Source organism: Vipera berus (genome assembly GCF_964194415.1).
Source record: "Vipera berus genome assembly, chromosome: 1".
Lineage (NCBI taxonomy): Eukaryota > Metazoa > Chordata > Lepidosauria > Squamata > Viperidae > Vipera > Vipera berus.
This window is the reverse complement of record NC_138202.1, coordinates 117,632,847-117,650,960: the sequence shown is the minus strand read 5'-3', so window position 1 is coordinate 117,650,960 and position 18,114 is coordinate 117,632,847. Positions and strand designations below refer to the sequence as shown.

Here is an 18,114-nt window from a genome sequence, read left to right as displayed (position 1 = left end):
TCAGGGGGCTGGGTGGGTGTGGCCTGAGTGGGCGTGGCTAAAGTGCATATGGCCTACTGGGTGGGCGTGGCTAGAATGCCTAAGGCCTACTGGGTGGGCATGGCCAGCTCTACATCATTCGCATCAAGGGTGCCTATGGGGGCCTGGGCAGGAGTGGGACAGATCTGAGGGTCTCTGGGCCAGGGCCAAGGCAGTGGGGGCCGTTCCCTCCCTGTTTCCAGGATGGCTTCGGGGGCCACATGAAACCACTTCGCGGGCCAGATCCGGCCCCCGGGCCTTGTGTTGGACATGTCTGCCTTGGGTGATACCTTCCTAAACTGCACTGCAAGCCTACATCTACAGATCTTTCAATGTTATGAATATAGTATATTTTCAGGAATTATTAAATTCAGTCTTCCTATGTATTTGTTAGACATGATCATCTAGGAAAAAAAAGTAGAACCTATACAATTCATTACACCTATAACTGAATTCATAGCATCAAAACTGTGTTGAATAAGTCACAAAAACAGCAAATGCCATAAAGTTGAGAGCAAGCCAACAATTTAAAGGGATGATTTTCACAACTTCATGTTCCCAAGAACTATATTAAGCTCTGTTTGACGATTTAATCTTCTAAAGAAAGGGCTGAGAAATTGTGTGGAACAAAGCATACGCAGAATACAATATTCTTTCTTACAGTGGATTTTAAAGACTGCATTTATTTTAAATTATTTGTATTTAACACTTATATATCAGTGAAGAAATTAAACCATTTAATGTGGTTTTTAACACTGCTGAGCTCTCGCAATACACAATATTATTATCTGCTATGTACATTAGAAAGGATACTGTGTTACAGGTAGTTCTTGCATAATGACCAGTTGCTTAGTGACAGTTTAAAGTTATAATAGACCCTCCAAAAGCTACTTATGATTCAGTTCTGCAGTTGTGACGGCTGCACATTCCCCCCATGGTCACACGACTACATTTTAGGCATATGGCAACTGGCTCACTTATAGCCGCAAATTGGGAACTACCTGTATATAATATTTGTCAAAGTTGTGCTGTTTTCTCTTTATTGCTCATCTGTGTGCATTTTAGGAAGAAGCCTCCAATACAATATGTACGTTGTGAAATGGAAGGATGTGGCACAGTTCTTGCACACCCTCGCTACCTACAGGTAAGAATAATATTTACAAGCAAAGGGAGTTAAAAGAGATGCCCTTCTTTGTTCTGTATAAATTTCTTTTTCTATTTTGTGGACTAGCCTAAAAAACATTGCAACAATTCTCTGATGCTCCAAATTCTAAACGCTTCAAATCCCAAATCCTTGTTTCATAACACGGCATGACTTACCGGTACTTTTCAACCCTGTTCATGATTCTTTCTCCTAAAATGCTAAATTGTAACTTATTTATTCTAGCTACTGTTCAGGGTTGATTCAGCCTTCCATCCTTCTGAGGTTGGTAAAAATGAGGGCCCAGATTGTTGGGGCAAGATGCCAACTCTTTAAACCGTCAACAAGGGCTGTAAAAACACTGAAACTGCATATAAGTCTTAAGTGCTATTGCTACTTTTTTCATAACCTTTCACCACTTCTTTTTCCCGCTCTGCTATTACATTTCATTCATTTTATTATCAAATCCCACATTACACTAACCAGGATTCCTTGATCTTGTCCTGGTTTGACATTAGTCGTACCCAAACCCTCCATTATCCACCCTATTCATCACACGAACTATTCGTTTTTCTTTATCTGGGTTGTTTGTTTTTTTGGGCATCTGAATATGCAATTATTAATGTATCTTCCTCTGAGTTCTAGACTATTGGAAAGTACCTTTTATTCTCATAGTTTCAATATTCTCACATCTAAATCTTATTGCGGAGTCTAGATTCAAAAAATTTCACAAAGATGAGAAAGTCAAACATCTTTTATCTCACTGCTATTGACCTTCATTGTTAGATTTTTTTTAAAAAAACAATTCAAACTTTATTTTGCTATTTTTAATGCAGTTGAATGCTCTTTCCAAATTGATTTCCTTTATGTCCTACTTTTCTGTGATTTTACTTTATTGAGTTCCCTTCATTTATATTTAAGGAGTTGAATTTTTAATTCTCTTTCTGTATACTTTGTTTCCTTAGTCGCTTTACTCATTTTCTGTGTCCATTGAAAATTTTGTCACTAATCTGACTAAACAGAGCCTTGGATTTATTGACTCCTCTCTCCCTCCCCCCCATCCCCAACTCTTGTTGCTTCTCCCTGCACAGCATTCCAAAAAAACCAGCCTTCCATTCTTTTCTTTCAGCAAAATTCTTTTATGTGTCACAGTAATCTTTTACCTTGACTATTACAACCTTTCTGGCCTTTTATCACACCTTCATTCACAGACACACATCCCACCCAGCATTGAGTCAGTTTGGTTTAATGGTGAAGGGGCTGGCCTAGAGTTGAACAAATATCTATATTTTTAACAATGGGATAATCACAAGTACAAAGACCTGCAAATAGAAGTAAAATATCTATAGCAAAAGACATCTAGTACCAATAGTAATAGGTGTCTTGGGTGTGATCCCAAAATACTCAGAGCACCATTTGAATACCATTGGCATTGACAAAAATCACTATCAATCAATTGCAAAAGGTAGCTTTACTTATAACGATACATTTAATATTCTTTAATAACATCTGCCTGTCAAGTCCTTGGGAAAACTCAGTAGCTGGATAAAAACACCAAATCCAGTTTAAACATCTGGCTGACTGTGTGACCAAACATAATGAAATTCTCATCATTCTGAATAACTTCAATTCTTACATCCCTGTATTGCTACTCATCCTCTCACATCCTGCATTAACTTCTTGTCCTAATCTTTAAAGACTACTGCAATCTTATACTTTTTCTCTTTTAGTACCTATAAAATTTATCTTAAGGGAAAACTGTCCCTTCCCCTCCCCAACAAGGGGAAAATGGCAAATGATTCTTTATTAAGAAAATGATAATGGATACATTGTACTATAGTGGGTTTATGGAAATAAAGTATTGATGTTATAATTTTGTATTGTCCCTAGTTATATATACATGGAAAATAAAACTATTGCTATTGTTGTCTCTGTGTAGCCTTGAGTTCCAGACTTACTTTTAGGGAACAAATTACTGCTCTCAAATTTTCCCAGAAGCCTCCACATCATTTACCTCATCCTATACCTTTTTGTAGTATTTCCAGGTATTTGGGATGTTAAACACTGGAATTTTGGGAAATCATGTGGGTGCTACAAAATTCGTGGAATTGGGATGTACCCCTTCACAAAATGGTTATTGTAGGCATGAAAAAGAAAATGATCTTTTTATAGTCATGGGCCTAAAAGTGAAATAATTCCAAATTTGGATACTAGATAGAGATGATCTCTGAACTTTAAAGCTTCAATTCTCTATACTTTCTAAATTGTCTGATATGTTCCTATTAAAAGAGCCAGTTTGGTGTTGTGATTAAGGCATCAGGGTAGCAACCTTGAGACTTAATTTTAGTTCCGCTTTAGGCGTGAAGATAAGTGAATGACTTTGAACTAGTCACACTCTCACATCCTTTTGAAGTCTTCCCCAGAAAATTTGGCCAGAAAGTTTCCAGGAATCAACATTAACTCAAAGAGACCAAAAGAGGGAGAAAATGTTCCTATTCTACACAATCTGTACACATAACATTTTTAGCATATGTTCTTTAAGTTCTTCATGTTTTAATCTGTATATTTTTTATTGAAATATAAGGTGGCTATTAGAATATTAGATGTGTTTACCACATTTTTGTATTAAGATCGCAGGTAATAAAAATACAGAGTTTTCTTTGTTTTCAGCATCATATCAAATATCAACATCTGCTGAAAAAGAAATATGTATGTCCTCATCCCTCTTGTGGGAGACTTTTCCGGCTCCAGAAACAACTGTTGCGGCATGCCAAACATCACACAGGTAATACGGATTGCAAAGAAAATCCCCACACTGTCTCTTTAAGGAGGAAAGTAAATTTCTTCTTGAATAGACAAGTCTTTAGATATAAAATAAAAGGTTGATGCAGATTGCTTGATGACAGATACACAGATGTTGTTCTGTGGCTATATTTAAATTGAGTATGAATCATACTGAAGTTAGGATGTTACTGCTTCCCGTCTTTTAATATTTCCTTTCCTCGCTTCTTTTAGCTCTGATAGAGATAAGAATAAGTTACACTGATTCTGTTCTTCATAATATAAGAGATTACGCAATGAATTATTTGCAATTGATATAAATAAGGAGAATACAGCATAGGAAATCAGGTAATTGGAATAGACTGCTTATTTGACACATGTCATTTTGGACAAGTTTGGGCAGTCCTGTCTACCTTGTTTTTTAATCTTCCTGTTTCAAAATCTGAACTTCCTTAGGTAATATACGAATAGTTTGAAGGAATATAAGCAAAAAGGAACATATTTCCATTAAGATATGTATAGCTGCTTTTATTAAACTGGTGATCTCTTGGTGTAAGCTTCAATTTCCATAATTCCATTGGTATATGAAAAGCAGTGGTCCCACTGTCATTGAACATTATGATCCTCTGTACCTTCATGTACTCTGGATGAATATATGCTTTTATTGGCACAGTGTGGTGGAATCCCCAGCTAAAGGAGAGGGGGGAGCAAAGAGGTATGACAGTGTGGAGTTGCCCCATGACAGGAAGTGTTATAGACCAGACTAGTGAAGGCTTATCTTCTGGTTCCCAAGGGAATTCAGCCAGTCTGGCAAGACTCTTGTAATATAGATGATCTACAATAAAGACCAATAAAGGAGAGTATTTGTAGCTCAGGGTTGAATTGAGGGGTCCTTGGTACTCTCTGAGCTTGGTTGTTTTCTTGCAGACATTTCATTACTGGAACTGGGTAACATCCTCAGTGCATTGATGATGTTATCTGGTTTGGGAATGAAATGTTTGCAAGAAAATAACCAAGCTCAGAGAAGTACCAGGGATGCCTCACTACAATAAAGCAGCTGTGTTGGCCTATTCAAAGAGTTCTGGTTCCCTGTGCCTAACACACAGAATGAATAATATATGTAGATCTTTCAAATATAATGAAAAAGATTTTATTTCCCCTTCCTTCTTTGGAGAATGAAGAAAAAACTAGAATATATAAATCTCAGAATAAGAATGGGATTTTTTCCATAAGATTCTATTTGTATTTGAGAAAAACCTCCTCATCACTATTAGAAAATCATATTTATCCGTTTAATGTTTTAAACTATTAACATTAATACTGTGATTAGGAACATACCAGATTTCTGTTGAATGGATATGGATTTGGATTCGATTCGGGTTTTTACGTAAAATACTATGTGCTGCTTTATAGATCAAAGGGATTACATTTGTGAATACTGTGCCCGTGCTTTCAAAAGTTCCCACAATCTGGCAGTTCACCGAATGATCCACACAGGGGAGAAGCCATTACAGTGAGTAGTGTCCTTGATCTTGTCTATTTTTATCATGGATTAAACCAGCTCTTATCAATAATTTCTTTCCCTTTACATTTTTCAAATATTACTCTGATGAATGAATTGTCCTCTGCTTCCTCTCATTTTTCTGTAGATGTGAGATCTGTGGATTCACCTGCCGGCAGAAGGCCTCATTAAACTGGCACATGAAAAAACATGATGCAGATACCTTTTACCAGTTTTCATGCAATATATGTGGAAAGAAGTTTGAGAAAAAAGACAGCGTTGTAGCACATAAGGCCAAGAGTCACCCAGAAGTGCTTATTGCTGAAGCACTGGCAGCCAACGCAGGGGCTCTCATTACCAGCACTGACATCTTGGGTTCTGATCCAGAGTCTATTGTCCAACCCACTGATGGCCAGGGCCTTCCCCTTCTTCCAGATCCCCTTGGAAACACCACTCCTGGAGAGTGCCTCTTGCTGAACTCTGATGGGATGCCTAAGGCATACTGCAGTGGGGGTAACCGGGTCAACCTGATGGCTGATGGAAAAATATTTGTTGGCAGTGCTAGTGGTGAGAATACAGAAGGGCTGGTCATCAATACAGAGATTCTTGGAGCTACCACTGAAGTTCTAATTGAGGATTCTGATTCTACAGGACCTTAGTGGGAGGAGGAGCACATGTGTATTGGGACAACTTGAACTTGTATTTAAAAGAAAAAAAGTGGGGAGAAGCAACTTATTCAACATAGAGAAACTAAACATAAGTAAATTACTAGTCAAGATAACTAAAGGACCTGCCCCCCCTCCCCTTCTGCCCCAGCTCATCCCTTTCTCGCAGAGTGGATCACTACACTACATTTTTTTTTCACTGTTTCCTTCTTGGAGAGGAATGTTGTCTTTACACAGAGATTGATAAAGCAAAAGAATTCTTGCAATGCATGGGAGGGAAGCAGCTAGAGCCTAACCCTCTCCCAGCCCTTCCAAAGTAAGCAAGCTTCCTGCTTCTTGACCATATTGCAAGATTGAAAATGCTTACACTCTGGACCAATATTTCATTCTTGAAACCGTACTCTGTTCCTCCAGTTGTATCAACCTGTTCTATGCATTACTAAATTCTGACCCCTGCAAGCTCTTACTCTTCATTTTAGGGCTTGGGATATAGCTTGGCACTTTAGAACCCCCTCCTTAGGATGAGCTGTAAAACAGCATATTTTCCCCATGTTTTGTATCTTCCCATCCATAAGAAAAGAGAAGGGATCTTGAAATGTTGGTGCTTGCTTTCTGAAAGAGGAGTGCCATCTCTCTATATAAAATTGCTCTGGTGCAAAATACCTATGGGAGAATCAGAATGGGTGCTAGGCTTATAAAAGAAAACTTGCACTTTGTACATGTCTTTTTTTTTAAAGTTGTGATGAATTCCTTATTTATTTGCCTTCTTAAAAGGGGTCTATTTTAGTTGCTGTCTAGAGAATGTTTTTGTTTCAAAACTGAACATCCTATGTAAGGGATATAAAACACAATGGGCTTCTTCAGCAAACCATGTTTAGGAATTCTTATTCAGTCTGAGTGAAGGAAATACTTGTGGAGCAGGGTAGGTCTTTAGCACCCCCTCTAGTGAACTGTTTGCTTCAGCATTTATTGTTTAAGGATGTAATGCCTCTTCAAGAAAATGGTGTCATATATTCCCTCACTAACTTCCCTGCTATTTGCTCACTTACACTGTGGTGCTTTTCCTTTCTCTCTGACGTTGATGGGCTCATGCCATTAACAGGAAGCTTTGTCTTGAAGAAGTTATATTAACTGTTCTAAAGAGCCTTGGCTGCTAACATGCTCTGCCTCGTGAGACTTTGATATAATTCTTCAAACTTCATTTAGAGACATTATTTGATTTAGAGTGGTAAGAGCACCAGCTTTACTCTGCATTATATCCACTATTCCCAAATATATGCAATTGCTTCTGTGGAATTTGACTATCACCAGATAGGTCTAGATTTGGAGGGGAATAGTGTTTAAAAAAATACCTTTAAGATATATTTAGCACATGATTTACATAAACTCCTCTCTTACCTGAGAGCTTATGATGGTACAATATCCTGGTAGTACTTCTCTCTTAATGATCTGACATGTTCATATGATCAAGAAGTAAATGAATTTGCAATTCAGACTTTATTCTGGAGCTGTATCCAGTATAGTTCTAAACCTTGCTATATAGTGCTAGCTGGCATTAACTACAGTTATTCCCAGTAGATCTTTTTACAAAGCTAATTATCTAGAAGGAAGACTTATAGTTTGTTACATTGAAGCCAAGAATTAACTGGATCTAAAGTGAAGCAGTTACTGCAGTCCATTACATACTTTCTGTGACTCCTGCCTGGATGCTTGGCAGCCATTCAGATACAGTATATAACGTGTAGGTGTCATTGCATGCAGCTCAGGACTGCATGTTCCACAAGACTGCTACTGCTACAAATTGTGTGATTAAAATTGATGCGAGAAAAGTATCGGGAGCTGAAAACGTGTACATACTACTGAGGAAACTGACTTCTGTCTTGATTACAGTATGCAGTATTTTGCTAGCGTAATGAACAAACTACCATATGAACCCTGTTTTGCAAATTACTTGAAGTATTTATTCTGTTTGGCTATCAATCTCTTGTTTGTTTCTAGTCCCCCTCCCCCATTGGATGCAAGTGTGGTTTTTATTAAAATAATATATTTAGCCAGGATAGCCATCTGCACTCTAGGTGAAAACTTCTAATTTAGATTTGTGATGACTGTTTATCAACCAATAATAATTCCTTTAATGTTGTTCCCATCATAAGCATGCAGTTTCAAATACAGCTGCAGCAAATTATTTGTATTTTCTTCTAGTAAATCTCCCCCCCCCCCTTCTTTTTTCCCTTCGCAGGAAGAAGCATGGTGCTGGGAATTGAACTTGTATAATTTTCCCTCTACCAGATGGATAGTTTACAGTAACTCATTTAACATTGTTCCACTCCATATACAGTTCCATAGTCTAGTAATATCTATTAGCTCACTCTGGTTCTCTAAGAGTTGGACCCCTTCCTGTTAATATTAAAGGATAGTTCATATCACTTTTTGTCAGAGGTTGACAAAAAGGAGCTTTTTTTGTCATATGAATAAGAACTCTCTTTGTGGCCCTTTATTTCACTACAACCAATATAACTGGTGAGAACACGAGGCTTAGATGTTCTTCAAGGACTAGTCTTCTATTGTGTGAAAAGTACTCCATCTACTTCAAATAGTTTCTGAAAAGTGGCACAATGCTGAAGTCTTTGCAGCTGGAAAGGATTGTCAGATCTCTGTTAATAATGGTAGTGAAGACCAGGGAGAACTGCACTAGCATTGTGAATCCTACCAGAGAAAGGACAGGATTTGCAATTTGTAGCAGAACTACCTGAAGTAGTAGCCACTGAGTGGCAACAGACCTGTGTTGCATTGTGTCACACCCTATTTTTTAGAGTTAAATAACAGATGGTTGAGTTAACAAGTCTTGTGATTCCTTAAAAGCCTTGTTCCATACAACATTTTCAGAAAGTGATAGCGGAAGTTTAGATGGGGTGCCAGGATGGAGGGGCAGTGATCCATGTTCATAAAGGTTTGTGTGTACAGCAGTAAATAAAACAATTAAAAGGGATGCTTTTGTTTTTTCATGTCATGTCTTTAAATTCAGGAAGCCATAACCAAAATAAATACTTAAAGGGAAAAAGCAGTCTGTGTCATGTTACATGCTGGCTACACGGGAAATGTTCAGAAATGTAGCTTCCCGCACGCTGCCATAGTGCAGGTCTTTCTGCAATGCCCTGCTGCGGAAGATTGCCTATGAAAGAAGCAACAGTAAGATGTGACTAAATGGAACACCTGAATCAACCCACCACTGCCAGAAAGGAATGCATTTTTTAAAAATGTGGCTGACCCTATTTAAATGGTTAGTTAATTTGCTTAAGGCCTATGAAAACGCCTGTTAATATGAAACTATCCCAAACAGCATGCATTAATTTTGGAAGTATCCTGAAAAGTGGCTGTGTTTGTAGGGTTAAAAACGCTACTTCATTCTTCTAACAAAAAATATATTCTATTCTCTCCCATCATGATAAATTTAATATTTCTATATTGATCTTCAAAATCTTTGGAAATAATGTTTTGCTTCCAGTACGGAGTTATAGACAAATTGAATTACAGAATTAATATTTATGATTCAGTATGCTATTTTAAAGATCAAGCTTGAAGAGAGAGAATCATGGCTGAATAATTCTTACGGAGCTGTTAAGAAAAAATGGGATGTTTCCTACCGGACAGACAAAATTTATGCATGCCCTGTAAATTGAGTTCAGAAGAAAGTGCCATTTTTTTTCTGAGGTTTCTGAATATTCTGGATAATAAATTTCCTCACCTTTTTACCTAGTGTGAGAGATTATGTACATAAACTCCAGAGATGACATTTCTAAGGAGTGGAACGTATTTGATCATGCATTGACTTGTCAGTGACATTCTGTAACATTTGAATTTGGACTGTCCAAATGTGTAGTAAATCAATCTAATTCAGCAATGTCCTTCAAGGAGCTACGTAGAACATAAGGTTCGTTACAAAGGCAACATACCATTTCTAATATCTGTTAGAAAAAGAAACCAAACATCTTCCCAACTTAAATTTTTTGAATGTATTTTGGAGGATTGTATAGGATTCTGCCACCCTGAGTCTCTTGTTGAGATGAGTAATTATCAAATTGATTAAATACATTTCAGTATAGTAGAATGTTAAAAGAAATTGGAGCAATCTGCTTCATTATGTTTCTGTTAAGATGCAGTAGCATACTAAATGACAAAGACTGCTAGCACATAATGGCTTATTTCAAAGGATGTCAAACATGGTAGGGGGATTGGTGTGTTTTTTAGAAAAACAACTGTAGAATGGGACAAATTAGAGAGGAGCAGTCTAAAAAGAAATGTTTGGTGAAAACCAGGTGAGTTCAAGCCAGATTCTTGGAAGTCTTTCTATATTAGACAATAACTTTGGTGGATAGGATTTTTTTCATACTGATGGAGTTGTTATACACTTAGTACTTGCAACAACTGACAAGAACACGACACAGAACCCAACCTAGAATAGGGAAACTTCAATGCCATCTTAAAACAGATTAGCATTTTAGAAAACAGCAGAATAATATAGCTTGTTTTGCTAATTTGAAATTAATTATGAAGCAATTATGAGCCTGAAAGACAGCTGGGTGACTGACCAGTCATATTCTCTCAGCCCAACCCAACTCAAGGTGATTGGGGAGGGAACAGGAAGAGGAAGGAATATTTTGTTTGTTTACTACTTTGAGTTACTTATAAAATAAGGCAGGTTAAAAATCGTTTTCACAAATCTAGTACGGTGTAATGGGAGCTCTGATAGTTTCTCTTGAAAAGTTCATTATTTCATAGGTGCTGGCTGGGGAGTTGTAATTCCTTTGGGTATTAAGGCTTGAATTGTATGTGCAGAATATAAACAGTCTTGATAGATCATTACAAGGTTTAAATTTCAGTATCAGCTTGTTTGATTTGTTTCAGATTACTAAAACAAGAAAACTTACGGCCATTGGGCCTTGATTATCTTCTACTTTGGATTCCAGTAAAATATCCAGTTACTTGTTCAGCTATGAAAACAAGGGCCAGAGAATTCTTTACCAAGCTGACTGAAAAACAATGACATAATACAATCATGCATAACAATTTTCTGCTACAAAACTATTTTGATGTGAGGGCATTTTGCAGTTAATATTTTTAAGCTTCATCTTTTATATCTCATTTTCCTACAATGTTAATTTTATTTAAATTGTTTAGTAGCTTACCTTATATTCTTGTCTGGGAGCTAATCTTTTATAACAATTATGAAAGCAGCAAAAATAACATCAAATACATATTACAGCATTTTTAAAAAAAATCTTAATAGGGGAAGTTATCTGAATTGTACAATTCGGGATTAGCACTGTCCATAGTACTAACCAATCTAAAAGTTGTTATAGGAAGTCAGCCACAACTGTTGGGCAATTCTTATTGCTGTATGGAACTTTCCTCAGATCAGCTTAATTTAAATAAGAGTTTGAAATTTATTAATGAAATCTCAAATTCTGCAGTCAAAGAAACCTATGTAGAATGAAATATACTCATAATGACTAATTCATGTTTCATGCTGCCTCAATTTGCACACATTTTTTAAAAATTGTGGTTAAATCATAGGGTGCATTGTACCAAACTACAGGTGAAACTCGAAAAATTAGAATATCGTGCAAAAGTTCATTTATTTCAGTAATGCAACTTAAAAGGGGAAACTAATATATGAGATAGACTCATTACATGCAAAGCAAGATAGTTCAAGCCGTGATTTGTCACAATTGTGATGATTATGGCTTACAGCTCATGAAAACCCCAAATCCACAATCTCAGAAAATTAGAATATTGTGAAAAGGTGCAATATTCTAGGCTCAAAGTGTCACATTCTAATAAGCTAATTAAGCCATAACACCTGCAAAGGGTTCCTGAACCTTTAAATGGTCTCTCAGTCTGGTTCAGTAGGAATCACAATCATGGGGAAGACTGCTGACCTGACAGTTGTGCAGAAAACCATCACTGACACCCTCCATAAGGAGGGAAAGCCTCAAAAGGTAATTGCAAAAGAAGTTGGATGTTCCCAAAGTGCTGTATCAAAGCACATTAATAGAAAGTTATGTGGAAGGGGAAAGTGTGGAAGAAAAAGGTGCACAAGCAGCAGGGATGACCGCAGCCTGGAAAGGATTGTCAGGAAAAGGCCATTCAAAAGTGTTGGGGACTTTCACAAGGAGTGGACTGAGGCTGGAGTCAGTGCATCAAGAGCCACCACACACAGACGGATCCTGGACATGGGCTTCAAATGTCGTATGCCTCTTGTCAAGCCGCTCCTGAACAACAAACAACGTCAGAAGCATCTTACCTGGGCTAAAGAAAAACAGAGCTGGTCTGTTGCTCAGTGGTCCAAAGTCCTCTTTTCTGATGAGAGCAACTTTTGCATCTCATTTGGAAACCAAGGACCCAGAGTCTGGAGGAAGAATGGAGAGGCACACACTGCAAGATGCTTGAAGTTCGGTGTGAAGGTTCCACAGTCTGTGTTGATTTGGGGAGCCATGTCATCTGCTGGTGTTGGTCCACTGTGCTTCATTAAGTCCAGGGTCAACGCAGCCGTCTACCAGGAGATTTTGGAGCACTTCATGCTTCCTTCCGCAGACGAGCTTTATGGGGATGCTGACTTCATTTTCCAGCAGGACTTGGCACCTGCCCACACTGCCAAAAGCAGCAAAACCTGGTTCAATGACCGTGGGATTACTGTGCTTGATTGGCCAGCAAACTCGCCTGACCTGAACCCCATAGAGAATCTATGGGGCATTGCCAAGAGAAAGATGAGAGGCATGAGACCGAACAATGCAGAAGAGCTGAAGGCCGCTATTGAAGCATCCTTGTCTTCCATAACACCTCAGCAGTGCCACAGGCTGATAGCTTCCATGCCACGCCGCATTGAGGCAGTAATTGCTGCAAAAGGGGCCCAAACCAAGTACTGAGTACATATGCATGCTTATACTTTTCAGAGGTCCGATATTGTTCTACTGTATGTACACTCCTTGTTTTATTGCTTGCATGTAATATTCTAATTTTCTGAGATTGTGGATTTGGGGTTTTCATGAGCTGTAAGCCATAATCATCACAATTATGACAAATCACGGCTTGAACTATCTTGCTTTGCATGTAATGAGTCTATCTCTTTTTTTTTTATTGAAAAGTTTTAAAATACAATTTTCCTTTAAAAATCCCCCCTTCCCCCTCCCTCCTCCCCCCCTACCTCCCCCCCTCCCCCCCCGACTTCCCAGAGCTAAATACAAGGTATATATGTAAAAAGCAATCATAAACAATCATATACTAACAACTATAAACTCTAAAATCCATCACTCTCTAGCTTATAAAGGATAAAACAAGCCTTAATAATATTGAATATGTATAAAAAGAAACTAAGATAAGAAAAGAAAAAAAAACGAAAGAAGACTTATTCAAATGCTACATAAAACTTCTTAACCCTATACTTGTTCTGGATAAACTCAATCCATTTTGTCCATTCCATAATATAGCGTTCTTGCGAATGATCTTTCAAATAGGCCGAAATCTTCGCCATCTCTGCCAGGTCTGAAACCTTTAAAGTCCACTCTTCTATGGTCGGCAGTTCCTCTTTCTTCCAATATTGGCCTATCAAAAGTCTTGCCGCCGTGATTAAGTTCAACATCAACTTGGTGTCCACAACTGTAGCATCTGCAATTATTCCCAACAAAAAAAGTTGCGGACAAAACTTTATCCTCTGTTTAAAAATCTTCTGCATATTCCACCAGACTTTTATCCAAAAAGCCTTAACCTTCTTACATGTCCACCATATGTGAAAATATGTTGCATCTTCATCACCACACCTCCAACATTTAGGCTGATAATTCGGATACATACTTGCAAGCTTTTTAGGATCTAAATGCCATCTATAAAACATTTTGTAAAAGTTCTCTCTTAGATTTTGAGCTTGAGTAAATTTCACGTTCCTCACCCAAATCTTTTCCCACGTGTCCATTGTGATAACTTCCTGGATGTTTTGGGCCCATTTTATCATACAATCCTTAACAAGCTCTGTTTCTGAGTCAATCTCTATCAATGCAAGATATATCCGTTTAATATGTGCTGGTCCCTGATTTCTAATTTGCTTTATCAAATTTTCATCAGTCATTGTAAATCCATTTTTCTGGTCTTCTTTCCACCTGGCCCATAACTGAGTGTATTGAAACCAATTTTGAACAACCTTCTCTTCTCGCAAGAGGCTATATGATTTCAAACACCAAACATTTCTTTCCAAACTGAGGATCTCCTTATACGTAGTCACATCATGTTTAAAGCCAGCATGTATATTTTCTATTGCGTGTTTTGGAATTGCCCACAATGGTATCTTGCAACTTAACTTATGTCTATACTTCTTCCAAACTCTCAGCAATGCCTGCCTTAAAATATGCACCCTAAACACGTTGTCTACCTTCTTATCATACAACAAATATGCATGCCAGCCAAACAACAAATCATGGCCCTCAAGATTTAATAACCTCCCTTGCGTCAAATTAATCCAGTCACTTATTCCTACTAATGCAGCAGCTTCATAATATAATTTAAAATTAGGCAATTTAAGGCCACCTCTCTCACGAGTATCCTGCATAATCTTAAGTTTAACTCGTGGTTTTTTCCCTGCCCACACAAATTTATTGATACCTCGCTGCCATTCCTCCAGATTAGAATCTTTCTTAAGAATCGGTATCATTTGAAACAGAAATAAAAATTTAGGCAGGACATTCATTTTTACTGCTGCAATCCGTCCCAACAAAGACAATTGCAATTTTTCCCAACTCTCCAATTCTTTTTGAATTTTCCCCCATAGCTTTTCATAATTATTTTTATATAGCTTTGTATTAGAGGGCGACAAAATCACCCCCAGATATTTAACCCTTTTAACAATCTCAAATCCAGTTAATCCTTCTAAGAGGGCCTTTTGCGGTGATGTCATATTTTTGGCCAAAATTTTTGTTTTTTGTACATTAACCTTAAATCCAGAAACCTTCCCATATTGTGTTATTATCTCCATCAGGTCCACAACAGAGTTCTCTGGCTGGGTCACTGTAACAACCAGATCGTCTGCGAATGCTCTCAATCTGTAGTCCTGATCTCCAATTTGAATCCCCTTAATTTTTTCCGAATTCCGAATTTTAACCAATAATATCTCTAATGTCAACACAAATAACAAGGGCGATAACGGACACCCTTGCCTTGTGCCCTTCTCAATATTACATGCTTCTGTCAAGCTATTATTAACTATAATTCGGGCAGTTTGTTTTTGATATAATGCCCTAATCGGTTGTAAAAATTTTTCCCCAAAATCCATTTTTTCTAAAACTTTCAACAAAAATTTCCAATTCAATTGATCAAAAGCTTTTTCAGCATCTAAAAAAATTAGCACCGCAGCAATCTGGTTGTTCCTTTCCAAAAACTCTAACACATCAACTATATGCCTCACATTATTTTTCATTTGCCTACCACTAATAAACCCTGTTTGATCCCCATGAATCACCTGTTGCAGAACCCTCATCAGTCTATTAGCCAAAACCTTAGCAAATATCTTGTAATCTGTGTTTAAAAGCGATATCGGTCTATAATTTTTAACTTGAGTAGCATCTTGGTCTTCCTTCGGAATCAAAGAAATAAAAGCAGTTCTCCAAGACGGTGGCACCTTTCCCCCCCTCTGAATTGTCTGGAACAGTTCCTTTAACGGTTTTATCATTTCTAATTGTAAATTTTTGTAATAGGCCGCAGTCAAGCCATTCGTACCTGGTGCTTTATCCACCTTCAATTCCTTAATTGCTGTAAAAATTTCTTCTTCTGTGATCAGTTGATTAATCCCTTCTTTTTGTACTTGCGTAAGAACCGGGATGCTAGCATTTTCCAGATATATATCAATGTCTTTTTCATTAATTTTCTCCTTAGCATATAATTTAGAATAAAAATCCACAAAAGCGTCCTTGATAAGGTCCTGTTGAAACACAACCCTTCCTTTATGCTCAATCTTGTCTATATTAGAAGCCCTTTGTTTTTTCCTCAATCTATAAGCTAACCATCTACCTGGTTTATTAGCGTTGCAAAAAGTATTATGCCTGGCAAACCGCAGATTGGTTGCCACTTGGTCAGCCATTAATTTATCAAATTGTCCTCTTAACAATTTAATAGCCTCCTTAGTCTTCACATCCTCTGAGTTCAAAATCAAAGCCTTTTCTTTTTCCTTTATTTCGTTCTCCAGTTCTTTCCTCCTAGCTTCCACAACACGTCTATGTCTGTTATTCATATATATCAACACCCCTCTCATGTATGCCTTGCTAGCATCCCACACCATATCCATAGAGGTACCTTTGTTCATATTAGTTACAAAAAAATCCTTCATCCGCTGTTTGCATTCTTCCACATTTCTCTGATTTCTAAACAAATTCTCATTTACGCGCCACGAGCGCCTATCTCTTTTCTCCTTATCAATCTCTAACCAAACTGGACTATGATCAGAGATAGTTCTTGCACAAATCTTCACCTTTTTAGTCCTCAAAAAAAAGTCATTAGTCACCAAAATAAAATCAATCCTCGAAAAAGATTGATGTCTATCAGAATAAAAAGTATAATCCTTTTCCCGCAAGTGTCTCTCACGCCAAATATCTCGCAATTCCAAGTCATCCTTCATTTCAAAAAAAGATTTAGGCAGTCTAGCATGACTTGGAATGCGCTTAAAAGCTCCAGCCTTATCCATCTGTACATCCAAAACACCATTCCAGTCCCCCATAAAAATAAAAGATTTATAATCCAACTGGGTAAGTTTTGTATGAAGTAAACTAAAAAAATCAGCCTGTTGTTGTTGTTGATTAGGGGCATACAATCCAACTAAAAGCGTCTTTTTGCCTTCTAGCAACAAATCTATCAATACGTATCTTCCATGCTTGTCTGTAATGAGTCTATCTCATATATTAGTTTCCCCTTTTAAGTTGCATTACTGAAATAAATGAACTTTTGCACGATATTCTAATTTTTTGAGTTTTACCTGTATCTTCACTAGCCATGCAAATGTTCCAGAATATATAAGTAGTTGATTAAAAAAACTAATACTAGATGACGCTTATTCTTCCATAAAAAATGTAGACTTTGGGCCATTTAGTCATATCTGGAAAACAACCACCCAAATCCTGTATCTTCTATTCCACCAAACATGCCTCCAGCAGTGGTCTTTCTGGAAAGAGAGTGAACAAAAACCTCCCCTAATGTTTTTTGGTGGCCCAATTTCTGAAACTGGAGAGATGTTGATGCAAAGTGGGAAATATTTTTAATCTATGGGTGGACGCAGCTGTGGTTTTCTACGTCTTTAATGAGAGTTGGGGTTTAGTTCTTTTCCTTAAATGCCATTGTAATTTTGTATCTGAAAATAGCAGGGAAAAGATGTCACCGATTTTCAGCATTCAAGCTCAGACTTTAGGGACTGCACAAGCACATCACTCACTCTACATCTAGAAGCTGCTAGAACTCAGATTGATAAATGTCATATTTCAAATAGCCTGGGAAATGTATGGCACTGTAAGTTATCAATGGCATTGAATTGTTCTTGAAATGGCTCAATAACCAGCGAAGGGCTGGGGTTGCACAATATGCTCACCTATAACAAAGGACAATGGCTGTGTTCCTTCCAGCAATATGTTAAGCTAAAACAAATGGCAGTGTGGTTCACCATAAAACAAACCTCATAGAATATTCTACAGCGTAATCTGTTCTGTTTAGAATAGCCATTGTGATCTATAAACCAGGGCTTGACACAGCTAGTGTGCTATAATAAAGGGATCAGGTGTCCTGGTTATTCTATAACTGTACTGTATTAGGTGCTACATTTGGGCCAGTTAGTTTCCAAGGCAGCCCTCGTGTCCAAACGTGTGTGACCCAGTGGCCAAACTTGATTTCTCAGGAGGCTGACATCCCACAGCCCAATGGGCTGGGTTTGGCTATTGTTTTTTTTAGGTTGGGTTGGTTATGGTGGGAGTTCTTTAGCAATT

At 37.6% G+C, this 18,114-nt stretch overlaps 1 protein-coding gene across 8 annotated transcripts in view; it reads left to right on the top strand.

Annotated features, from left to right (window-relative positions):
- The window catches only part of ZFP91 (ZFP91 zinc finger protein, atypical E3 ubiquitin ligase), a 31,400-nt gene extending 19,800 nt beyond the window's left edge, over nucleotides 1-11,600 (top strand). For 2 of the 8 annotated variants that reach the window (XR_014024794.1, XR_014024800.1), the window contains 6 exons: nucleotides 1,084-1,162; nucleotides 3,830-3,944; nucleotides 5,354-5,453; nucleotides 5,590-9,386; nucleotides 9,864-10,037; nucleotides 11,012-11,600. Coding sequence is in view for 1 of the 8 variants with exons in the window: in XM_081315206.1 (XP_081171332.1) it covers nucleotides 1,084-1,162; nucleotides 3,830-3,944; nucleotides 5,354-5,453; nucleotides 5,590-6,100 (805 nt within the window). In the remaining 7 variants the exon portion in view is untranslated. Of the gene's footprint in view, nucleotides 1-1,083; nucleotides 1,163-3,829; nucleotides 3,945-5,353; nucleotides 5,454-5,589; nucleotides 9,842-9,863; nucleotides 10,038-11,011 lie in introns of those variants that run through there. The other 6 variants (XR_014024795.1, XR_014024796.1, XR_014024797.1 and 3 more) reach the window with 6 other exon arrangements.
- Nucleotides 11,601-18,114: the final 6,514 nt, after the last annotated feature.